The sequence below is a fragment of the Centropristis striata genome, chromosome 17 (assembly GCF_030273125.1).
Source record: "Centropristis striata isolate RG_2023a ecotype Rhode Island chromosome 17, C.striata_1.0, whole genome shotgun sequence".
NCBI lineage: Eukaryota > Metazoa > Chordata > Actinopteri > Perciformes > Serranidae > Centropristis > Centropristis striata.
This window is the reverse complement of record NC_081533.1, coordinates 15,916,330-15,942,525: the sequence shown is the minus strand read 5'-3', so window position 1 is coordinate 15,942,525 and position 26,196 is coordinate 15,916,330. Positions and strand designations below refer to the sequence as shown.

The window sequence follows — 26,196 nt, the reverse complement described above, 5'->3', positions numbered from 1 at the left end:
TGTGACTTTTTTTTTTAAGGAAAAAAATGCTACAAACGATAATTAAGTAAATCTACTATTGAAATAATACAAAAATGTAATATATGTTATTATAAGAATACATACATATATATTTATATTATTTTAAACAATAAAATATTATTTTTAATATTTCATTAAAAAATTATAATGTGTTTTATACAGAAAAGTAGTGTTTTGTTTTTAAATGTATACAATTTTTATTTATAAATTAATACAGAAATAGATTAACAAAATATTCAAAAATGCTTAGAATTATGAATCTATATTTTGTGATTGGTCTTTACAGTGCCACATTAATTTATTCTTTTTTTTGTCTTTATATTCCCCTTTTTAATTAATTAATTAATTTATTCTTTTACGTTTTTATCTTCACATTTCCACATTTTTAAAGAAATGATTATAACTTTATTTATTCTTCTTTATATTTATTTTTCTATATTATTTAATTGATTTATGTATTTTTTATTTTAACTGTACATTTTGCAAAATCCAAAAGCAGTAGGGGAAAAAATAGGACAAATAAACAGATTTTTTTTTAAAAAGAATATATTACATTGTGATATTTTGTTTGAAGAAAGAAGAAACTGCTACAAATGATAATTAAGTAAATCTACTATTGAAATAATACATATGTTAATATAAAGAATAAGAATATATACATGTATATTTATTTTAAGTAATATGTATTAAGACTCTATATAAAATAAAGTCCTGAATCGCAGGTTGCATTTTTTTATTTTTTGGGAAACTGCTCCATCTGAAGGTTTTACCTGTTGTAGTTAAATAATGCATCAAAGTGCATAGAAACATACAGTATTTCAGTGATTTGCTTACTCGTAAATATAAATCACCTGTATCCAAAGCTGCAAGCCAAATATTGCACATTTCTTATTGGATATCTTTTGCTTTAATGCTGACTGATGGAGTATATAATTTGTGTTTTCAGTGTCTAAGTCGCAGCACGGCGGTGGAAATCGTCAACAGCAGTAAAGTTCTGCAGGCGGAGACCAGGATGCTGCTGGATGGAAAACTACTGGTACAGCTCTTCTATTTCATCCACGTCTCTTCTCTTTGTTGTCTTTGTCTCCCTCGCCTATTCTCTTCCCCTCTCACTGTCTGTTTGTCTCTGCTGGAGCCATTCACGTCTCACATTTCAGGTTCTGCTGCGTATTTATTGTCTTTTGCTTAGTTGTTGTTTGCTGTAGCTTTATTTACCGTCACTCACAATAATCTTTTGTGCAGCAGAGCAAACACAATGATGTCACTAAAGCAAACCATGACATGACAAAAAATACTTTCAGTTTCATCTCGTTTCTCTTTATGTATCTGCTCTGCTTTCAAAATGAGTATAACCTTTTTCAGACTCAGCACTTTCTCTGATTTTATCTTATGTACTTCTGAGACGTTGAATGATGAACTTCACGTAGTTATTTGCTTCCCTAAACTTTCTTGCGCCGAGAGGGATAAGATCAAATGAAACGGATGTTTAGACGGATAAATAAAGCAGCGTTTATTAGCATAATATGCAAATTACCATGAGTTTGTCGACAGGATTGTAGGCAAGCAGATGTTTACTGTTTGCAATATGTGAATTTGCATAAGCTTGTCAATATGTACGTCGTCTTCAGATGGTGAAGGAACGGAGCAGATGTTGGCATTTTGCTTTTTTTTTTTTAGATTTACAGATGGAGGAAGCTATTGTACTTTCCTCAAGTACAGTCTTTTCACAAAAGATCCTTAAAGCTAAAAATATTATTTCTACTATAATCACAACAAAAAGATAAAGCCACTACAAGGCAGAAAGGTCCCCATGATCACATATCACCTTCTGGTGAGAAATGGCAGTTCAGAAATAAGCTGGTATATTTTCTCCTGTCTGCAGTCGGAGTCTCCGGAGGAAGAGGAGCTCCAGTCGACCCTGAACAGCCTCAGCGCCGAGCTCCACAAGCTGGACGACATCCACTGGATCTGTCCGCTCATGCAGTGCTCCGAGGAGGTGAGCAAGGGCTGCAATCTGTGTTTTGGACGAGTGTGAGACGGAGAAAGAGAAACTATAGCATTGTCACATTCTGTCCAACAAACCGGCCACAGTGACGCTGCTGTTGCTCACTTCTAACTCGGCCCATCTGCCCTGTTGGACCATCAGGAGAATATCCTTTGTAGCGTTTGTTTCCATGCAACCAATGCGTGACTACGTGTCTTTTCTGTTAGGACTCGGTGAGAGGCAGCAGTAAGAGCAGCAGCAGTATGAAGCTGAAGATCATTCCTAAGGTGAAGAAGGAGAGAGAGAAGCTCCACAAGCAGAAGTCCAACAGCTCTCTCTCAGGTAAGGAACCAGGACAGAGCTCTGATTCAAAGCTTCAGGCCCTCAATGTGTCTGGAAAGAACAAGAAAATATTATTTACTGTATCATTTTACAGGGTTTTTCTTGAAGATGTGTTGATGCATTTTGTAACAGAGCTGATAAAAGTGGGTTAAAGTCTCTCCTCTGGCTAAAATGCTGCCATTTCAGAGAAAGAAGGAAGAAAACTCCTTTGAAATCTTTCTCCGTTTTCACTCTTTTCATATTTAAAAGCTCACGGCAAAGTGAGTAAAAGCTATTTTCCAGAAAAAATAATGATGCATAAAAATCAATTTTGCTGCCAATCATTGATCCAACAAAGGGCCTAATAATTATAATAATAATAAAGTACTCCTTGAAGTTTATTTAATAGAAATATATATATTGTTTTTATTGAAAAAACAGTGGAGTTCTGTAAACAAACTGGTTAAAAACTCCAAATATATCATTAAAATTTGATATCTATAACTAAAATTTACTATACAGGGTTTTTTCTTGTTTGTCTACATTAAGTGCAAATGACGCAAATAATTACCATAACATGAAAGTTAAAATCTGTAAATTAACATAATGGAACATAGATTTTATATATACAGCGGCCCCCAAGTCGGCACCTATGCACAGTCCCATCATTTTTTTCAGACTTTTGCAGTTAACTAATAAGGTAAAACATTTTGTTTATGCTGCATTTTGCTGAACTTCCATTCCCTTTGTATCGTGCGTCAGGCACTTCCCTCAAAACAGCCTAATGAATCCTCAAAGTTTATCTCGTACGTACGTAGAGAGATCTCAAGTTTTAAAGTCGAGATGTCGACTTTCAAAGTCAAGATTTAGATTTTTTTTTTTTTTTACGTCACTTCGGAGGCTCCATAGAGGTGCACAATGTTTACATTTCATTTCATTTCTGTCCCTCTCCTGCAGGAAATTGGGATATCAAAGGTGGGGCGTGTGAGGCGGATTCCTCGGGCAACTGAAGTGTGTATGAGGTGCTTAATACTGCCCCTCCCATTGCCGTGACAACCCCGGGGTGAGGAGCACCCCTCCTGTCCTCCTCCCCTCTAACCGCGATACCCAGTGGCCTGACAGAGGCGTGAGGAAGGAAAGGAAAACCATCTTCCCACCTTTTATGCTATTTCCTCCCTGCTTCTTTACCCTCCATTTTGCAGGAAGGAGTTTTTGTTTCTTCTATTTCTTCTTCTTTTTTTTCTCTTATTTTGAAGGGGCCTGGCTTTGCATTGCATTGCATCGCTTCACCATTGGCTTCTGGTTCTGTTTACCTGCTTGAGTTTGGAAGTCGCCGTGGCCAGCAGCGAATCAAACAAAAGGACAAGGGAAGGGAAGTGGAACAAAAGTGTTCTCACAGACTTTTTAGTTTTGATTTTATTTTTTTTCGGACAAAGAAATGTGTTAACTTGGTGCTCTCCTTGCATGTCGAGTGCAGCCATCTTATTTTATATCTATCATAAGTTGTTACACTCTATTGATTCTTTTCTCTTTAACTTTAATCGCTTTATTTCTTAACTTTACGAACAGCCTTTGATTTTTCTCGAGACTTGCGAGGAGTATTTATTTCTTGTTGCTACTGCCATGAGAACTCAAACTGCAACAACAAACTGAACAAACTGAAACATCTCAACCTTATCGTCTACTGAACTGGGGAAATATCTTAAATGTTGCAAAAAATATACTGAGGAATGTACTTTGTGTGGACTTGTTATTAACCTGTGAATAATGTTAAATGATAAATCATATAAGGTTTCACAAAGGTTCTACTGTTGTGGTTCTAAAGTGGTTCTTAATAGGCTGTTGTCTGACTCGTGTGATCCGAGGCGATGCTTTATGATGAGTCATTTCATCTGGAATTCAGCCTTGTGAAAAGATCCGAAGTGTGGTACGTCACTCCGTTATTGCCAAGGTGTATAGTGTGACTCGTGGGAGTTTTAAGAACCATTTAGAGGTACGGTACCAGATGAAATGACTCACTTAGTCTGATATTTTTGGCAGTGTATGGTGAAGGTGTTTACAGAAGGAGGAAGCATCAAGGACACATTAACAAAACATTACAGCTACTTAGTATATTACTCCTACTTTGCCATACTGCTGATTGTATACGTAATATAAGAATATGAGTCAGTGGATATTTGATTTTTGCCTTGTCTGTGGTTAAAAGCTATTATTATTATTGTTATTATTAATATTATTATTATTATTATTACAAATATTATCTATTTTTTTGTATATCTTATTTTCCCAATTGTAATCTGTGAAGCTGTCCTGGCTTTGCTGCTTCCCCCTTTGACAAACTCCTTAGCCACTGTGCATATAATCAAAGCCAATTAATGCTGTTCTGTGTGTCCCTGCATGCATACTTAGCCTTCCTTCGCCTCACAGTGTTGGGCTGAAGTTGCCTCAAAATAGTGAGTTTTAGCTTTTTTTTTTATTCTGACCAGAAGCATTTGTGAATTTATTTTTTGTTTTTAACCTGCACCAGATGGTGTAGGATTTGTTGCGAGAGAACACTTATTTAACAAAACAAAAAAAAGCCGTAATAATGCCAATACTTTACTGTGATGTCCAGACTTAAAGAGAGTGTATTGATTTACACCCACAGGGTAGAAAATGAAAAACAGCATAAGATTCTGGATTCATGTGCTTCTGTGTAGAAACAGCTAAACTATTGGTGTTTACGAGTTCTAGAGGCAACTTCTACCCTGGTTATTTACGGTAATATTCTTTAAAGAAATGGTCAGACATTTTGAGAAATTTGCTTTTTTTTTGCGCTACTACCAAAAGATAGACAAGAAGACTTTTTCATCTCTGTGCAACCAGTAAAAAGATAAAAAGGGTAAGCTCCCAAATGAACTAAGCTTAGACAAAAAAAAAAAAAACCTTGCAAGAAGGTCATCAAAAGGAAAATACTAATTTCAACATTTCCCAAAATCTAGTTTATAAATAAGTTAAGTATTGAAAGGTATTGAAATCTAACATCTTTGCTTGTAACTTTTAGCTAGTAAAGCGTACGCTATTAACGTACGACATTAAACATCATCATGCCGGACACGAACGGGAGCTTTTGAAAACTATTGTAGATTGTATATTATGTTAATGAAGAATTTATTAGGCTACAGAATTGTAAGCTAGTCAAAAACGCTGATTAGCTTGTCGGAGAGCGTCTGAAGCTAACAGTAGTGACGTAGAAGTCATGCGACTGTGGAGTAGACCGCGATAGCATAACGTTAGCTTTTTACTTCTGTCGGCTGCATTAATGGTTCAAACATCATAAAAGTGGTGTTCATCGGTGAAGTTTATCCTGCTGAACAGAACGTGTAAGCATCAGAAACGTGTTTGCCACAGAGTTTATTTTCTGCAATGAGCCAAAATGATCCAATGCAAAAATCCCATAGACAAATTCTTAATAGACCCCATTAAAATGCTAACTTCCAGGTTGGCCTACAAAAAAATACATCAATTCGTTTGCTCTCTATAATGCACCCAGTGATGCATACTATGCTATGTGCCAGCCTCATCTATGTTGAAAAGAAAACCACATTTTTTGTGGTTGGTATTACAATGACACTCTATAGGTAGCTAATGTTAGCAAAATGCTTGCTAACTAGCTAGCTAAGACTAAGGATCAGTCAAATGCTTGTTAAAAATAATTTGTTTTACTAAAAGTGTGATATATAGGCAATGCGACAAATGGACCTTTGATAGCATTAAGCTAGCTGTTCCCCCGGCTTTTAGTGTTTGTCATATGCTAGGCTAAAGAACAAGCTAACTCCCTACTGACTGAACAGAGATTAATTCGTTTTTCACTAACGCTTTATGAGACAAAATAATGCATATTTCTTAAAATGTCAGAGTATTGCTAGTAAGTTTTAGTTGCCAGGATGTAATAAAGAAATACTTGTCAAGATTAAACGTGAGTCAACTACTCATTAAATGTCCCATTGGTGGAGTTAACCGAATCATGTAAACTAAAGAAAAGTTTTTCTGAAGTTGATTTACTGTGATGGAACTCCACTACTATTAAACTACAAAAAAAGGGACACAAAAAAGACACTTTGACTCACGTGTGATCAAGAAGTTTTTCGTGCTTTAAGTTGGATTTTACATCCTGTAAAAAGGCTGTAAAGGATTATTTCTGCGTTTTTTTTCCCATTCACGTAAAAAGGGTTAGTTCTTGAGTTTTTTAGTTTTTAACACGTTTTTATCGAACTAACCCAAACTAACTCTTGATAGGGTTACTGTGAGGCGTTGTAGATGTTCAGCTCTGGTAGGATTGTGCTACTGTATCCATTGTGTGCCAGCTATACGCTCTACACCTTAGAGGCTTTAGTGATGTTGTGCCAAGTTTGTACTGAGTTCAGTGGGTTATGAGACATACAAGGTGTGCGTGTGAGAGTGCGTGAGCTTCAGATGCGAAAGTTGTTGTATGTCGTACATTTCAAAGTTTACTGTATCTTGCCTTGCACTTTACAAAGAAGCAAACTTAACGGGGGGAAAAAGACATTTGTGTGCATGTGTGCGTGCGTGTGTTTAAGATTTTGAGTGTTTTTTTTAAATTGATTTGATGACAAAAAAACTTTTATTTATGATAAATGTATACGGACAAAAGTGTGTTGATAAAATGTAATATATCTAACCAAACATAAAAGAATGATGACTATATAGAGATGTATTAAAAAAAATGTTTATTACATCAGTGGTTGTACAATTACACTCACAGCAGCTTGAGATCTCCCATTTTAACCCCATTGTTCTTATGTGATTATGTGTCATTTCACAGCATTGTCATTGAATCGTCTTTCCAATGTTACACCAATTGGTATTGAAGTAGTATTCAAAAAATGCAACCAATATTAAGGTTATTCTAACTTTAAGCCAAAGCTATTTGAATTTTCCAGTGTTGTGTCAGACTACTGATGATTCGTTTACACACAAAAAAAGAGATGTCATATTCAGCCAACATTTGGGTGAACATTTTGTGTTTGATTTTGAAATTGTAACATCTACTGAGAAAGTCTACTTTATGCTTTATTTAGCATTTGTTGTGCCGAAAAAGAAGATGTGGGAGCCATTTTTGGGATAAAAAAAACAACAACCAATGTTTCATGGTTTGCTTTAAAAGCATAATTATTTTGTTTTACATTTTTACGAGTGTCATTTGTTTCATACAGCAAAAATGTCATTTTTGACTGAAACTCTTCCAAGGAGTTACATGGAACCCACATAATACAAACACCCCACCATGTTTGTGCAACAGTATTCCATAGACAACATTTGTGAACGCACTCCCCGATCCGAACAGCTTATATATTGATATAATGAGACTGTGTGCGCAATGCTGGAAGCCAGACTAGATGTTGCACGACCTTGTACGTTGCGAGGTGTTTTATTGTGTTATTGTGTGCAGTGTGTAACAAAGACAAAGTCAGCGCAACCCTTTGGAGATTAAATGAATTATTGAAGTGTGAAGCTGGTGTCCTTTTTATTGCACTACTTTTAAACAAACAATAGGAACAGTTTTTAGTGCCACAGAGTTTTTAGCAGATACACACTGTACTGCTACAGAGCTAACTGTTAGCCTGTTAGCAATTTGCAGACTGGACGCTAAGGGGTTAACATCCCCTCTGGCTCTGCAGCTGAGAGAGACTGCTGCAGGAGGATTGTTCCGCTTCGACTCGTTCTTTCTCTTCTTTGTCTTTAACAAATTGATGTTGTAGATAATGATTATTGCACACTGAGAAAATCTAGTTAACTCTTAAAGGTACGGTCACAACAAAATTACCCCTGAGGCAAGGTAAATAGGACACAGGGCAAATATTTGTAGGTTGTAAACATATAATTATCCTTTAGTCAATGTTTTTCTGGAAGTGCTGATTTTTTTGTTCCCACTTTGGTTTTTGTAGGGGTTAACGCCAGTTAGATTTTTATGTTGCGTCATTAAAGACTTTAGGATAATATGCAGATAAAATACAGCTAGAGTACGTATAAAAGGAAAAGATTATGTCATCTTTATTTATGTGCAGCTCAAATGTTTTCTGGCAATAACTAACTGAAATGTGCACAGAAAAAACAAGTTCTTATTGAAATATATCTATTTAAATGATGCTATGATTTTGAACTTGAATACATTTTATGGATGAGTAATTGTTTAATATTAAAAGTTACATTGCATTTAATGCCCATAAGTGAATAGTTTATTTTAAGACACATTTGGCTGATAAGTAATAGTTTTATATTAAAGGTTTAATTGTATTTAATTACCATGTGTGTATAATTTATTTTTAAAATACATTCAATAATACATTTAATCAATAAGTAATAGTTTTATATTAAAGGTTACATTTCATTTAATGCCCATATATTTATAGTTCATTTTAAAATACATTTAATAATACATTTAATTGATGAGTAATAGTTTTATATTAAAGGTTACATTTCATTTAATGCCCATATATTTATAGTTCATTTTAAAATACATTTAATAATACATTTAATTGATGAGTAATAGTTTTATATTTAAAGTTTTATTTCATTATAGAATCTAATTTTTTTTCAATGCCCATAAAATAATCATTTATACAAAAACTCAGTATATTTATGGATCACTGTTTTCCATTACTTTTTATAACATCCACCCCTCATACATTCATTTGAATATATTTATATTTATGTATATATAACAATTTGAGTGATTATGTAAGTTTTGAATGCAAGACTTTTACTTGGAGTGGAGTAATTTCACAACAGAATAAGACATTTAAAAGATTTATTCACTTAGTTAGTCTCGAGAATACTTCTTCTGAAAACAGTGCAGCAGCGGCAGTGGTGGAAAAAGTATTAAAGGGAACATTGAGTATGGTCATAGTATAGTATGTCAAAAAAGTTTTTAAAAAATGGTTATAGTGTAGTAGTTCAAAAATGCCTAAAAACAACTTAGAATGGCACTTTGTGTCCAAAAAAATATATTTAAAAAACACCATATTATAGTATAGTCAAAATTTGAAAAACTAAAAATAAGCAAGATTTTTCCCCATCAAAATTAAACGTATTCATTATGCAGTAAAAAGTTCCCTATGTGTCCTAAAGACATGTTTCTGAATTAATATTACTGCTGCCTTCGTGTTTATGCTGCATTTCACTGCTGTAAGATATAAGACGTATCCTTTATTAATCCCACATTAATTCAACCTCTGCATTTAACTCATCCTTTTTTGTAGAACTTTAATTTGCTAATTTCAACTCATTTATATACTGTTGGATATTTTATTCTACAGCAATCATCATATTTCAGCTGATCCAAGAGGATTTCTAAATAGTTTGTTTAGGTTTAGAAGTGAAGACTCATCCTTCTGTTTATCATAAACATTTAGAATCGACACATCTGGAGATTCATGCTTTTCCCTTAAAATGGAAAAACTCAAGTACAGTTTCTAAATTATACTAAACTACCGTAGTTTATACTTAATTACATTTCACCACTGTTTGTCAGTTTTAAACACATTTACTGAGGTATTAAAACTAAAATCTCAATCTTTGGTTTTCGTGTAGGACTTAACAATGCTTGTTACATAACACACTATCCTCTATCAATCTGTCTTTGCCTGTAGTAAAGCTGGTGAGTGACTAATACCGTGTAGGATGTGTTTGCAGATAAACAATAGGCTTATATTAATGAAAACCATGCGTGGATATAGAATTACAGCATGACTCATGAGCTAAAGGCGAACAGCCTGTAACACCAGCAGATGCTCAAATGACACATTAGCCTTTTAAATGGATGATTAATCTAAAAAAAAAATATTTATGGCATTGATTTTGTGTGTGTGTGTGTGTGTTGTGACATGGAGATTAAAAAGACAGAAATTTGAAAAAAAAGAAAAATCTTTATTTTCATCCAGGAGAAAAACATACATCAAACATACATAAAGTATCACATTACATTAGGATTGTACCAACAAAGAAATAAACATTTAATTTGATTAATTACAGAAATTCCTTTTATTGAAGTTGTTGTTTTTTGTTTGTTTTTTTGCCTCACTGATGCAAATTAGACCAAATCCTCACTTTTAGAAGAGTGACTCAAGCTTCATGAAAAGGAAACCAAAAATTAAAAAAACGGCAAACTATAGTATGACCTTTTTTTAAGGGAAGAAAGTCGTAAAGTTTTAAAATGACCCAAATGCATAAAATTGCCTTATTAGAATCTCTTGATGCATATTATGGTGTAGTTTTTCCAAAAATGACGGAAAAACTCCATATAATCAAATGTCAAAATAGATATATTTTTTAAAAACGCCATTATAGCATGAAAATGTATTTTCATAAAAAGTTTATAACATTTTAAAATGCCCCAAGTTAATAAAACTACCTTATTGGAATCTATTGGTGCATCTTGTGGTATAATATTTCCAAAAATGACAGAAAAACACCATATCTGTTTATACATTTTAGACCATAGTATTGCCAGAAATTACAGAAAAACACCATATTATGGGATGTCCCAAATTTAGAAAAAGTCATACTATAGCATGTCGATTTTTGTAAAAATTGGTCAAATTTTAAAATGCCTATAAATGCTTGAAATTACCCCATTATAGTCTGTTGATACATAATAGAGCATAATATGACCAGAAATTACAGAAAAACATCATATTAAGGGATGTTCAAAATTTGAAGAAAAACTAAAAAGTCATACTATAGCATGTCGATTTTTGTCAAAATTGGTCAAATTTTAAAATGCCTAAAAATGCTTGAAATGACCCCATTATAGTCTGTAAATACGTATTAGAGCAAAATATGAGCAGAAATGACAGAAGAACACATTAAGGGATGTCTCAAATTTGAAAAATGTCATTCTATAGTATGTCGATTTTTGTCAAAAATGGTCAAATTTTAAAATGTCTTGAAATACTAAAAATATATATGTATTGTAGTCTGTATTAAAATATAATATGTGTATGTATTAAAACATAGTTTGTCCATAAATGACAGTAAAACACCATATTATGGGATGACGAAAAATTGGACAAAAAAACACCATGCTATCTTTGACTCTTTATTTCTGAAAATCTTAAAATGCTTCAAATTCATAAATCTGCCTTATTAGAGTCTGTTGATGCATGTTATGGTATAATCTTTCAGAAAAGCAGCATAGGATGTCCAAAACGTAAAACTCATCTGTGGCCCATTTCAATTATTTCACCATCTATTGGTTGCATTTGGATACACTGCTGCTTCAAACTGTACAACACAATAACAAGAATCTGCTAATGTTGTTGACTACTAACTAACTGTAGAAAGATACAGTTTTCATTGCAGCATTTACATTCTGACATAATTGAAAACAGCTAACTGTGGAATTGAAATTGAAAACATTCTTCAAGCATTCTTCTTTGTAGATTTCTCTACAGGCACAAAAAACAAAAAAAACAAAAACAAAACAAAAAACAGGCATTTTGAAACAAACAAATCTTTATTTCTTCTTTGTAAGTTCATCCAGTTTATTCTAGTTGTTTTGTTTGATATGTACAGGTTCCTATAACAGAGTTGGAATCAAATTATTTCAGTATTAAACATTTAATTCTCCTCATTACAAAATATTTTGCATCGTTGTTGCTAAATGAGACCAAATCTTAGTGGAGCTACTCGAGGTCCGGCATGTCTTCGTAGCCTTCTTCCTCCTCCTGCCTCCTCTTCCTCTCCTCCTCCTCCCTCTTCCTCTCCTCCATCGCCTTCTTCATCTCCTCCTCCACCTCCTTCGTCTTTAAGTTTTCTTCCTCTTTCTTCTTCTGCTCGTCCGTCTCCTTGTCCCCTGGTTTCTTGTTAGCCGGCGTGTCGTAGGCCCACTCCTCGTCCGAGTCGCTGATGTCATCGTCTGCGATGTCGTGGTCGGGGTTGTAAGTCTGTGTTGGTTCGCTGACGGAGTCCTCCACGGGCTCCGGCTCCGGTTTGTAGTTGGGGTCCTCCAGTTTGCCCCAGGCCACCTGGTCCGCCTTACGGAGAGTGATCTCCACTTTAGACGGGACCATGTTGACCGAACTCTGCTTCACATTAACCACCTGGAACGGAAGAGAAACCAAACAAAAGTCTTCTGTAAGAGGCTGAATATGTCAGATAATGGCTCACGCGTAAAAAAAAATAAAAAAAAAATTGTGTAATTTAGTTCAATCAAACTTTATTTATATAGTGCTTTTCATAAATAGAAATGTAACATATTTAACACACTTTTTTTTTGAAGAAACAATAAAAATGACAAACCCACCCCTCCCATCCCCAAATACACATCTGCACGTAGACATACACATACATGTACACACACGCACATAGACACGTACGCACACAAACACACACTCAGACTCACACTCAGACTCACACATAGCAACATACTGTATTAATTGACAGTAAAGAGACACGGCAAGGCACCGAGTTATGAGTTATGGTATTTAGCCGGTACTCACGCCCCAGAAGTGGAACTCTCTCTTGAAAATCTTGTCGTTCTCAAACTGGAGCTGACATGAGAGCTAAAGAGAAAAGAAGAACAAGTTAATATTCTTATTTAATGAATCATTTCTTGACATATTTAAAATGATTTCAACAATATTTTTCCGCAGTATCATCTCTTTTCTCCAACATCACTGCAGTGCCCACATAGCCCCGCCTCCTCTCATCACGCATCTGATTTGCAACGTTTTAAAGTTAATTTGACTATTTTTGGTTGAATTCTGCAAAAAAAAGTTCCTGTTCATGTAGATTTCTGTAACCTTATTTCTGTTTTAGAGGGAAAAAAACAACAACTATTTCATCAGCTTTTTCATCCTTTACTTGCCAAATAGCATGTTTAAAGGTTTTTCAGGTAAAAAAAAAAAAAAAAAAGGTTTACCTGTATTTTTACCTTCTAAAAATATAGACTCTGCTTATTCAATTAAACACACGTCTTTAGCCGTGTTTCCATTAAAGTCTAAATTAATTTTAAAGCGAAATTTGGAAATGTTGCATTAAAGTAAATGTGAATTAGGGACGTTTCCATCAACTGGTTCAGAGCAAATAAACAAAGGTGCATTAATGTAATCTGGTCAGAAGATGGCAGTGTAATGTATTGCTGTAGGCTAAACTGTCAAATCAAATCAATCAAAATTAAAATTATTTTATTTATCCCCGAAGGGAAATTCAGTTAGTCTGGTAACTCTGGAAAAATGAGATTAGTCAGAAAACAGTAGAAGAAGTAGAGAGAAAAACAACAACAAAAAAGAAGTTGCTGATCGGACAACTTTGGCCACCCACAAAAGAAAATGTGTCTTTTTCAAAGTCTGATTCAATTGGACAATTAATAATTGTTCTTTCATGTCAGAGCGGAAACAGCTGATCAGTCATGTGAGTTAAATGTTCTCTGTGTCAGAATTTATTCAGAAAAAGTGTTACCATCTCCCGTTTAACGCATTAACTATTTATCAAAAAAGACAAAAATTGAATGTAAAAGCTTTTATGTGTATTTTCTGCACTGTGAAAAAGGTGTGTCTAAAACAAGATAAAAAAAACTAAATCTGAGGGAAATGATCTTGCTGCATGGACAGATAATTTCACTTGACAACATTTCTTAAATTAAGATTATTAAATCTAGAAATGAGCATGTTGAACACTTAAAATAAGAAATTAACTCTTAAAACAAGATAAATTAAAGCTGCAAGCAGCGATGAACTGGCCCAAGCAGAGTGACCTGACAGTTATTTGTTTCTTACCAAGATAAAAAAAAAACCTTTAGATTTAGAATTGTTAGATAATTTATCTTGTTTTAAGAGTTAATTTCTTATCTGGTTTTTAGACACACCTATTTTGCAGTGTAAAGTTTAATCGAATTTTGGTGTTTTCTATCATGCAAATCTTCAAAAAAATGCACATTGAGTAAAACACTCACCACTGTCCGGTTGGCCTCTATGGAGGAAAAATCTGGGTTTGCGTTCTTGGCGTAAATCGTTACGACAACATTGTTTCCTGTCTGGTGCCAGTCGTGTCGACACGCCACCTTCTTCTTGTCCTGGAAACACACAAAGGTCAGTCACAAAGAAAACAGATTGGATATTTGAGCTTAAGTACATGATTTGGAGTTGGAGATATCAGGCCTCAAGTTTGACATTTTGGTCGTCACCATCTGGGTTTTGTGAAGCCACAAGTGACCTTATTTAGAGATAACTATCTATAATTTAGAGATAACTATCTATAATTTAGAGATAACTATCTATAATCAACCACACAGCATAAAAAAGAGAAATTATCATACAAACACGTTTTATTTACAGAAAATTAAAAGCATAAAGCAAAATAAATTGTCAACCTTGGTTTACATGATTGTAAAGGAGTGAAAAGAAGAACAAACCTATTAAATCTATTAAATCTCACCTCTTCTTCATTAGTTATTAGTTGATTTTCAACCAGTATCCGTGTTTACATTAATGGGACCATAATTTATAAAAAATCATGCTGCATTAAAGAAGATTTGAAACTAATAATTGAGACCATAAACTATAATATAATGCTTATTGATATAATAAATCAAGTGAGAAATAGGGTAATTTTCTCATAGACTTCTATACAATCAGATTTTTATTTTTTTTATTTTTTTTATTTTTTTTTAGAGCTAGTGGAGTCGCCCCCTGCTGGCTGTTAGTAATAATGCAGGTATAAGGCACTTCTGCATCGGCTTCACTTTCCAGAACCACTAATTTTGGAAAGTTTATGCCATAAAAACAGTTGAAACAAAAAAAAAATTAACATTATAAGCTTCATGAAGGGATGATGTTGTCACATTAATCTGTATAAGTTTGAGCTTCATGGAAAGAACAATTACAGACTTTCTCCTGTTTCAACTTGTGTGTGTTTTGGCTGTTTTCTAATCAACAGCTGAAGAGGAGTAAGAAGAGGAGTAAGTATGCACTTCATACGAAAATAAAACATCTCTTTATAACTTTAAACCACGTTCTTTTGTTCTACCTGCCATTCATTCAGTATTACAGGTGTTACATGTACCTGCTTTGGGATCCAGCGGTGTTTTCCTGTGGTGCAGCCTTTCTGGTCCAGGAAAGCGTTAAAGTCTATTGTCTTTATGCAGCAGCAGCTCCAGTACTTATACCTGCACAAAAACAAATTGTTACAAGCTTTTTCTAACCTGTGATGACTGATAATCACAAAATAAAACAGATTTAACAAGCAAAGAAAATTCAAAGATATGTAGCTCAAGGGCAAAACAGAGAGTGAGGCTCATTTACTTTATGCAATTCAAAGAGCACTTTAATTTGTCTAATGTTGCAGATTTGTTTTAACTAATTGTCTGATCTTAAGCTTTTGTGTTTCCTGCTTTGCTTACACGGCCTTCAGTTTTATTTTTACATCTCCTCTTCGTAAACCAATTATGGTTTGAAAGGAAGAGAGTCATGCAAACAAAGATTATAATTAAGATTTTGTTATAGTGCATGATGACTCTTTGTAATATCCGGAGTGAAGAGGTGGAAATGTGCAGCAGCGTGTCTTTGTGTCTCACTCTGAAATAATAAATCTAGTGAGAAGTAGGGTAGTTTTCTCATAGACTTCTATACAATCAGACTTTTTTTTTTGTTGCAGCCAGTGGAGTCGCCTCCTGCTGGCTGTTAGTAAGAATGCAGGTTTAAGACACTTCTGCATCGGCTTCACTTTCCAGAGAAATTTATTTTGGAAAGTTTATGCCATAAAAACAGTTAAAAAAAAAAAATTAAAGAGCAGTTTAATTTGTCTAAAGTCTAATGTTGCAGATTTGTTTTAAACTAATTAACTAAATCTTAAGCTTTTGTGTTTCTTGCTTTGCTTACATGGCCTTCGGTTTTATTTCTACATCTCCTCTTTGTAAACCAATTATGGTTTGAAAGAAAGAGAGCAAACAAAGATTATAATAATGATTTTTGTAATATCCGGAGTAAAGAAGTGGAAACGTGCAGCAGCGTGTCTTTGTGTCTCACTCTGAAATAATATATCAAGTGAGAAGTAGGGTAATTTTCTCATAGACTTCTATACAATCAGATTTGTATTTAGTTTTTTGCAGCCAGTGGAGTCGCCTCCTGCTGGCTGTCTGTAATAATGCAGGTTTAAGGCACTTCTGCATTGGCTTCACTTTCCAGAGACACTTATTTTGGTAAGTTAATGCCATAAAACAGTTTAAAAGAGCAGTTTAATTTGTCTAAAGTCCAATGTTGCATATTTGTTTGTAACTAATTAACTAAATCTTAAGATTTTGTGTTTCTTGCTGTGCTTACACAGCCTTCAGTTTTATTTTTAAATCTCCTCTTCGTAAACCAATTATGGTTTGAAAGAAAGAGAGTCATGCAAACAGAGATTATAATTATGATTTTGTTATCGTGCATGATGACTCTTTGTAATATCCGGAGTGAAGAAGAGGAAACGTGTCTTTGTGTCTCACCCCTCGTGGAAGACGGGTCCTCCGGGGTGGTGGGTGCAGACTTCCAGCTCCGTCTCCTGGCCCTGATAGATCTGAGCACACAGACACAATGCTAATGATCACAGATGATCAATAATGTGGAACAGATTACAGTTTCTCCTCACGCCTCTGGCCATCAGTCACAGCAGAAGGTCACCAGTCAGCTCTGTTGTTTGTTTCAATCTGCAGGTCGGAGGCGTTTGTTTTGCAGGCAGAAACAAAAAAAAATATGTTTTCTCAATAGGGAAAACATTTGCTGCCCAAGTCGAACAACTCTGATTATTTTTGCCTTGAAGAATTGTTGATTAAAGTCACATTTTTGTCATTTTTAGAGGGGCGGGAGATATTTAGGGGGGAGAACAACTAAAAAAACAACAGCTAAATCTAGCCACTTGTTGAGTTCGGTAAAAGTCACTTAAAACACTAAAAATTGATCCTAACTCACTTACAGTGTGTACCTTTTCTCTTTTTGTCATGAATGTGTCCTGTTTGAGTCCATTTTTACATTAATGTGTACATAAAGACCTACAAAGCTAATCACAATAGCATTCTTTAAAAAATAAAAGCAGAGGAACTGGTAACTAACTAGCTAAAATACCGTCTGAAGTTTTAATAAAAATGTCACTTTTTTCAGGAAATAATGAAAAAAGACCGGATTTTTACTTGCAGGTGATTTCTTTTTGAAGAGTTGAACAGGGTTTAGTGGTAGAAATGATTACACACAAAAACAGAAAAATCTGAACACCACCAATACCTACTAACACTGTGACCTGATCTCACTGGGGAAAACATTTGCTGTCCAAGTCAAACAATTCCAGTATTTTGCCTCAAAGAATTACTGATTAAAGTCACATTTTTAGAGGGGTATGGGGAGATAGCAGAAGTGTTGAACATCATGTGAAAAGCTGAGGACCTGTGTGTCCAGGTATTATGCTTAAATCTGTAATAAACATTATGTTCAGTCAAAGGGTTTAGAACATCGTCTCAAACTCGCGGCCCGCAGGCCAATTGTGGCCCTCGTGACGATATTTTGTGGCCCCCACCTTGATATGAAAGTTTAATGTGAGTTTTATATGAATGGCACTTTACTGTGTTGTGTGTGGAAGGTCCCTTTAATTACTTTTTTTGGTAATTTTGTGTCTTTTTTGGTAATTTTGTGTCTTTTTTTAGTAATTTTGTGTCTTTTTAAATAATGTTGTGTCTTTTTTGTTAATTCTGTGTCTTTTTGGTCATTATCTGTCTTTTTAAAGTAATTTGGGGTTTTTTCTGTAATTTTGATACTGCCTCCAGTGGCCCCCAGGTAATTTGAGTTCAAAGTCAAAGTCAAAAAATGCTCTCACTGCTATCAAATAGCTACAATAGGTATTAACAAAACTATATGTTTTTTATTTAGTTTTGTTGAATTGATCTACTGGTTGCCGGAAACATATTCACAACTACGATATAAAAACACTATTAGAAATGTCAAATATTTAACCAAAAGCAAAGAATAACCAAAATCATTATCAATAAAACCATGGAAAATATCTAGATATCAGCTCTTAAATTAAACTCTTATGAGCCATTTTTGTTGTTATCATTATATTTGTCCAAACAAATGCACATTAAGTTGTACCAGACATTAAAATGAACAAGAAATTAAATAAACAATGGTGGTCTAATCATTGTTTCTATGACTGTATATTAACAGGTCACACTTGTCATTACCTGTCTTGTCCACTAGATGGAGCTGTTTATAAGCTTTACAACAGTGAAGTACAGAGATGTTCCTGAACATCTTGTGCTTCTGTGTGTGTCAATTACACAGAATTACCAAAAAAGACACAAAATTATTTTAAAAAGACACAAAATTATTTTAAAAAAGACACAAAATTATTTAAAAAAGACAAAATTATTCAAAAAGACACAAAATTACAAAAAAAGTAATTAAAGGGACCTTCCACACACAACACGGTAAAGTTCTATTCATATAAAACTCACATTAAACTTTCATATCAAGGTGAGGGCCACAAAATATCGTCACGAGGGCCACAATTGGCTGCGAGTTTGAGACCCCTGCAGTAAAGAGACACTCACTGTTTTGCACCCTGAGTTCTTGCAGCGGGTCCCGGGTAAGACAGCCTGACTCTCTGCAGAGAGAAAGAGAGAGGTGAGATCACTCACTGCAAAAACATCTTATCAAGAGGTTTATTTCCTTAAAAAAAACGGTGGGAAAAAAAACATTTCTGTCTTTTGTTCAAATCAGTTTGTTTCAAGTAACCTAAAGGGGGAACAGAGAAAGCCCTTACTTTTAATTTGGCCTTTTAATTGAACTTTACCTGTCTATCAGTGGTATTCAGATCCCTTACTTCAGTAAAAGTACTAATACCACACTGTGAAATGACTCCACTATAGTAAAAGTCCTGCGTTCAAAACTTTCTGAAGTAAAAGTACAAAAGTATCAACATCAAAGTGTACTTAAAGTATCAAAAGTAACTTGTTATGCAGAATGTACCCACTCATATTGTTTCATATATTCCAAATATGTTATTAGATTATTAATATGATGTATTTATGTAAGCAGCATTTTATTTTATCAAGATTGGGCTCATTTTAACTACTTAATATCCTGTTATGAGGTTTAATAAAAAACAAACAAAAAAAACAAAAAACAAGTCGAATCACTTTAAATGTATTTTTTATGTTAAATCTCGACCTGAAAAGTAACTAAAGCTGTCAGCTAAATGTAGTGGAGTAGAAGTATGAAGTTACATAAAATGGAAATACTCAAGTACAGTAAAAGTACCTCAAAATTGTACTTTTTTGTAAAATTACAGTACTTGAGTAAATGTACTTAGTTACTTTCCTCCACTGCTATTTATTTATTTATTTTCGTCTCTTTTACCGTTTGGTATAGAGCGTTTTTTTTTTTCATCTATTTCTAATGTCATCACTGTAAATAAATGAGATATATGATAGCAATTCCTCAGTTGCCCTTTTTGTTTTGCTTGAATGCTTCATTGAATGTTTTACTCATTATAAAGTTTTTGGGTTTTACTTGTATGAAAAGTCAATAAAGTCTCATTAACTGAATGAAGAACTTTCTGAAGTCAGTTTCTCTTTTCCTACATTGATTTCTATTGGAAACATGTTGAAATATTCTGGTGGATTTTTTTCACCTGTTTTAAGAAAATAACCCTTTTTGGGACCGAATTCTACACAGAAATATCTTTATGAGGTGGGATTTTAATGGACATCTTTATAAAAACTTATTGAATTATGCATTCAATTTTTTTGGACATTTTGTCCTAAACTCATGCACACAAAAAACACTTGCATCTAAGCAGAAACAGTCACAAAAATAAATGTAACTATATTCAAACTGATGTAAAATATTCCTTATCAAGTCATTTTTGTCTGTAGTTGACTCATGGAAGATTAAGTTACTTAAAATGTGAAAGAATCGACTGAAATTTTGTCTGGAACTATGTTTTATGTCACATTTTCTAGTAAAAAGTCCAAAAATATGAGAGTGCAGTATGAACCTTTCAAGCTGTTTCTAATTTAAATTAACTTGTTTCAAGTATTTCCTAATGTAAGGTTATTTTTTATTATTTATTTTTAGCTTAATTTAACAAGATGGGCTTTGATGGAAACACGTTCAAATATTTACTCTGCACTGGACACTGAAAACTCAGTTTGTGAAAATTCTTGACACCAATTAAATTTTATAATAAAACAGTTAATTTACATTGATGCTGTAATTTCAGATTTTATTCATTTAAAAAGATAAAATTATTCTGGGATTCCATTAAAAGCCCGAAAAGACTAGATAGAATTTTTTTTTCCTCAGAGAAAAATAGGAAAAATAAAAAATGCCAGAATTGCTGATTTCGAAATGTAAAAAAAGTTTTTACATCTTCAAAAAAACCTCTTTTAAAGACACACACACACACACACACACACACACACACTGACCTTTCTTCTCTGTCTCGGCCTTCTGGCTGATGTCCAGCTTCTCCAGCGCCTGAACCAGCGACGCAGACACTTTGTGGGGCAGCTTGGTCATCGGCTCGTTTGAGCTGCACAGAAAACACACGTTGACGTTAAAACCAGGCGCCAACCTCCGGGTCTGAGCAGGGAGGCAAACCAGGAAGTGCCTTAAGCTGCACTCTACCCAAAATTCCAGCAGGGGGCGCCAAGTTTGGCTGCAAAAAAATTCTGTCAATTAATTTCAGTGCAAAATGAGAAAACTTCTCACTTGACACTATGCTCTCAATTACTAGTAAAAAATCTTCTTCAACACAATTTGATGTCAATAGTTCTAATAATGGCCCCATTTAGATGAAAAAGAAGATAAAGAATCGTATGATTTGAGGCGGGGCTACCTTTGATTGACAGGTCACTAACAAGGCGAGCCGTCATCAGGAGAGAAGGAGAGCAATATGTATCCACGGCAACGTGTCAATAAAGTTATATATCATGTTATATAGATATAAAAAAAAGGACGTTTATCGGTTTGGTCTCATAACTTTGACCCTTTCACTGTATTTTCACTTAATGACAGTTTATTTGAACGTTTTGTTCATTAAAATGTCTTGTTCAGCGTTTGGTTGGACTAACAGACACTCCAAGGAGTCGCTGCTCAGTTTTCTGAGGTAAGTAACATACGTTTTTTTGTTTTTTTTTGCCAAAACAAACTTCCCAGTTAATGCTCCAGTTAATGCTAACATGAATTAGCAGTTACTTCCCTCAGTCAGGTTGAGGTGTAGAGAGGCTGTAGTCTCCTCCACAGTCCAAATATGGTCATTTCTTTCCTGATTTGGAGCGTGAATTTATTAACTACCTTGAATGTATTAAAATAATTGATAATAACAAATGTACACATACTGTTAACATAATTCAAGAAATATTTGGTTGGCCCCGTGGATGATGGGACATTTTGTTACTAAAAACCAACGGATGGAAGCGTCGATAAGAGCATGGTTGTGTTGCTATGCAACAAGGAATTCACATATCACCGCAGCACATCCAGCCTCAAGTATCACCTCAATGCTAAACATATAGCAGCTAGCGGCTAAATATGCTATTGCTATACTTAATGGCAAAAATTGCACTGGTCTGTTGGAATTGAGCAAAAATAAACAAAGTTTTTGTTGCTTAAGCTTATGTATTCAGTCATTATTCAATGGTATACTAAAAATCCATGTGAAAAAATTGCTTCTCACTGTTCTCAGGTCAAATATTTATATTCGATTAAAATGCGAATAATTTCGATTAATTAATTACAAAGTCTCTAATTAATTGGCTTAATTTTTTTTTTATCGACTCCCGGCCCTAATTTATTTATTTTCTCAATTTGTGATGCCACTTTGTTTGTTCTATCCGACATGAATGTTCTAACTGTAATTGGAACTTCTCAATAAAGTTTTTAAAATAAAAAAAAATCCAAATATGGTATGCTTCCTGTATCGGAAACAAGATGGCGACGCAAAAGTGTAACGAGTGTTACACTGAACTCGATGCCTCAAACAGGCCACAAACCAACGGGTGACGTCATCGTGACTACGTCCATTATTAATAAACAGTCTATGGTTAACACAGAAACGGATGTCCGGAAATGATTCACACACGCTCTGACTGACACACAGAGGCCTGCAGGACTGATGCACGGCGTTCTCCACTCAATTATTTATTCCAGGAGTGCTGCAGGCGACCTGGTGCTGACCTCAGAGAACCAGCAGAGACGGATGCAGAAAGACGCGTTCCACTTATCGTATGCAAATCACAAACACACACCTGGGTCTCTCTTTCTGCAGAGTCTCAGCAGATTTGGGTCCCTGGTAGATTATCTCCTCCCCGTTGGTGTGTTTAATCTCGCCTTTATCTGATGACACCTCCGGCCGCAGAGGCTCCTGGGGCTTCTCGTTGCTGTGGCGCCCGCGGGTGCAGCCCTGTGTTAGAATACAGATCGGTCACATGTCTGCAGTCATCATTAGAGCTTAAACCTCTGAAGTCCAGCAGATTTTGGTTCAAATTTGTCAACTTCCTATGCATTAATTTCTGTCTCTGTTTAGCATCTTTCAGTCTGTCCTTATATCACATGCATGGCTCCTTTTTCTCCACACAAACTTGGCTATCAGTCAGATTTTTCATTTTATTTTAATTAACAAAGTATAAAGCTGTCAGGAACCCAAAATACAAACAAAAGGCACAGGTTTCTATGGAAATGTACCTTTTTAAAGAACAGCAGAAAAAATAACAAATAATAAAACTGCAAAACAGTCTATTTGCATGTAAATTAAAAATAGTAATAGTTTTTATTGTAGAAAGAAAATTCATATTTAAAAAATGGTCTAGAAACATAAATGTCACACTGTGAAAGCTCCTATGATTACACTTTAACTGGCTTCCTCAGCTTGTCTACATATCATATATAAATAAAGTTATTACTGTAAATAAAACATGTGTATTTTCAATAAATGGATTGACTCCAGAGAGTTAATGATATTAACCTTTTCCTATGTCATTCTTCTCAGAGGAAATTGGAGCTACAACCTACTGCACTATATAGTTATTTACTATGTATCTGTGAATAAATAAATAAAGTAAATAAATAAATAAATGATAACTTACAGTAAACATGTTGCATAGTAGATTTAAAACTGTGTGTCACATTTCAGAAGGTGCACTTTAACCGTGTGAACCTCAACAAGCTGTTTCAGGGCGTTTTTTTCCCCTCTTTTTTACATTTTACTCACTATTTACTGCTATTATACACTACAATATATACTCAATACAATACTAATTCAATTCTATACTATATATATATATATATATATATATATATATATATATATATATATCCTAGTCCTAGTCCTGCAGCTCTATAGAATCAGCACAATCATGAACAACTCAAAAATGTCTTTTGTGCAGAAAACTATAATGTCGTAAATCATAAAAAGGAGAAAAAAAGCAAGTTGAATTTCTCTGATAAATTAATTTCTCTCCACATGTTCTCAGCTCTGTGTAAACAGATTTTCAGTAAATATTTGTCACAAATATCACAAATTTAAGCTTCGTTTTGGTTACTTTTTCTAACGGAAACTTTCATAATTTTGATGGAGAAAAAAAAAATGCAAATCAAAAATCAAAAATCCTTGTGCTGTCTTGTTTCTGATTGGTGCAATTTGAGATGTTACAATTTCCCCCAGTTTCCCTTAATTATGAACCTGAAAGGTAAATATCCACAACATCCCGACCAGATATTACCACAGGATGTTGCATTTCCTGCAGCATTATAATCTTTTTTACCTTAATGGAGAGAAACTCGGAGAAGTCTGTTGTCCTTTTCTTACAGCAGGACCAACCCTGAAGAAGAAACACACACACACACACACACACACACACACATGAATTGTTGTTCTTTCCTCCCGTCGGCTGAATAAAAGTGTTTGTATGTTTTATTTATCTAATAGTTTTACCTTCAGAGCATCATGGAAGATGGGAACACCTGGATGGAAGACGCAGGAGTCTTTGGAGGAAAAAAGACAGTCAGTGTGTATATAAAGAGACACACACACACACACACACACACACACAAACACAAACACACACTCTTTTATCTGGCCCGGTGAGGACAGTGGACATAGAGGTGCCTCCTGGGGACCACCCTTTCTAAATGAGATACAGACATGGTTCTAAGTCCAAAAAATCTTTTTCAATTTTAGATTTTCATGTATCACTTGAAATATCAAGATTTCTCATTGTAAAATTTTCACTTACTGCATATGAAACTTACCAACCTGATGGGGACAGAACATGGGGAAAGAACAGTTTTAAATAAAAACAGATGTCATTTGCATAGAGTAGGTTTAACCAGTTTTGGGGGTGTGTAGAAATATTATTTTAAATAAATTATAAAGTAGAATTTCAACACACACACACACACACACACACACACACACACACACACACACACACACACACAGAGTCAGCAGGGTGTGCCAGCTGCTAGCGGGGGTCACTAGAGTTGAGAGGCAGCGTCCCATAAAAGGAAGTCGATTGCTAGAGAGAAGCTGTCTCATGCTTCCAGTGACATGTGGCCTGTTGTTCTGTGCTGCTGGACTCAAACCGTCTCTCACACAGTAAATACACAATAAATACACAACAATAATGACACAGCCTCTTCGACAAAACACAAACCAACATTTTGTTTATCCGGCTTTTGCAAAATCAACAAAATAATCCTAAATCTAGCTTCCTGTCCACCTGTTGAATTCAGTAAAAGTCACTTTAAACACCCAAATTGATCCCGGCCCACTTACACTGTATACATTTTATCTTTTTGTGATGAATTTGGCAAGTGTGAGTCCAATTTTTTCATTATCATTTCATTTTTATTACATTAATGTGTATGGAAAGACCTATAAAGCTAGTCACAAGAGCATTCTTTCAAAATAAAAGCAGATAAACTCAATCTTGGGGTCAAATACAGTCTGAATTTTGATAAAAATGTCACTTTTTCTGGAAATAATGGAAAGTTATCATGATTTTAACTAGCAGGTGATGTCTTTTTGAAGGTTTGAACAGGGTTTAGTGATAAAAATGATTAAAAATGGACCTTAACTAAGAAAAACTTAACAAGCTTATTTAATAATTTGAGCATTTTTCCCTGCACACAGACAGCTTTCCACTTGATGACTACAGTATTAAACCAACCAGCAGACCCAGACTGGACTGAATATTCAAATTAAAACTGGATCTCACCCTCCTTGTTCTTGTCAGCGTCATATTTGTCTCCACAGCCTTTGTTGTAGCACAGCAGAGCCATGTCGGCCTGATGCTTCCTCAGACTTCTTCTTCTCTCTACAGTCTGTTCAGATGATCTTCCTCCAGCTCTGGCCGTCTCTCTCCGGGTCTTAATGCTGCTCCTGAACCTCCAGAAGTTTCTCCAGCCGGCCAGAAAAGAAGAGATCCAGAAAGGGGCCAGCAGCGTCTCCTGGAGAGAGCAGAGAGAAAGAGAGAAAGAGAGGAGGGTCTGGCTGGATGGAAGGTAAAAATAGCAGCTCCCTCCTCTATTTACAGCTGTCACAACTTATCTGGAGGTGGGGGTTGCCGTCCGTCCTGGAGAGTGTCAGCTGTCACAAGCTGCAGCCACAATGGGACCAACAACTTCTGGATTTCTGTCACTTTCTCTCATTGGGTCCAATGCAGCCAGAACAAACTGGGACACATTTTCCTCAGGAGAAGCAGTAAGGAGCGCATTAACAGACCTTGTTACAGCCATTTCCCTTCATTTCGTGATGTATTATGTTTCATTTATTCTATATTATTTTATTCTTCATAGTATTTGATTTTATATGCCTCTTACATGGCTTTATTACCT

General features: G+C 34.7%; 2 protein-coding genes across 2 annotated transcripts in view; one reads left to right on the top strand and one right to left on the bottom strand.

Moving 5' to 3' along the window:
• si:dkey-172j4.3 (diacylglycerol kinase eta) overlaps positions 1-5,302 on the top strand; it is a 128,001-nt gene extending 122,699 nt beyond the window's left edge. The window contains exons 28-31 of the mRNA XM_059354919.1: positions 968-1,057; positions 1,904-2,017; positions 2,233-2,347; positions 3,284-5,302. Of these exons, the coding sequence (XP_059210902.1) occupies positions 968-1,057; positions 1,904-2,017; positions 2,233-2,347; positions 3,284-3,336 (372 nt within the window). The 3' untranslated portion in view covers positions 3,337-5,302. The remainder of the gene's footprint in view (positions 1-967; positions 1,058-1,903; positions 2,018-2,232; positions 2,348-3,283) is intronic.
• A 6,072-nt stretch (positions 5,303-11,374) lies between these two features.
• Positions 11,375-25,996, bottom strand: zgc:92429 (uncharacterized protein LOC445063 homolog). The gene is made up of 11 exons (XM_059355151.1): positions 25,578-25,996; positions 24,293-24,342; positions 24,123-24,179; positions 22,608-22,762; positions 20,787-20,890; positions 18,906-18,958; positions 16,812-16,882; positions 15,392-15,494; positions 14,283-14,402; positions 12,829-12,891; positions 11,375-12,429 (listed from the first exon to the last, which is right to left on the bottom strand). Exons 1-11 carry the CDS (start codon positions 25,639-25,641, stop codon positions 12,013-12,015), a joined length of 1,257 nt encoding a protein of 418 aa, XP_059211134.1. The 5' UTR covers positions 25,642-25,996; the 3' UTR covers positions 11,375-12,012.
• Between the last annotated feature and the right edge of the window lie 200 nt (positions 25,997-26,196).

What these genes read in the sequence shown, in the direction of transcription:
- zgc:92429 (XM_059355151.1), bottom strand. Translation starts at nt 25,641, where the DNA reads ATGGCTCTGCTGTGCTACAACAAAGGCTGTGGAGACAAATATGACGCT. An exon ending in CTGCAGAAAGAGAGACCCAG is followed by an intron (nt 20,891 to 22,607) that starts GTGTGTGTTTGT and finishes TTTTCTGTGCAG; the next exon opens with CTCAAACGAGCCGATGACCA. An exon ending in AGAACTCAGGGTGCAAAACA is followed by an intron (nt 16,883 to 18,905) that starts GTGAGTGTCTCT and finishes CTGTGTGCTCAG; the next exon opens with ATCTATCAGGGCCAGGAGAC.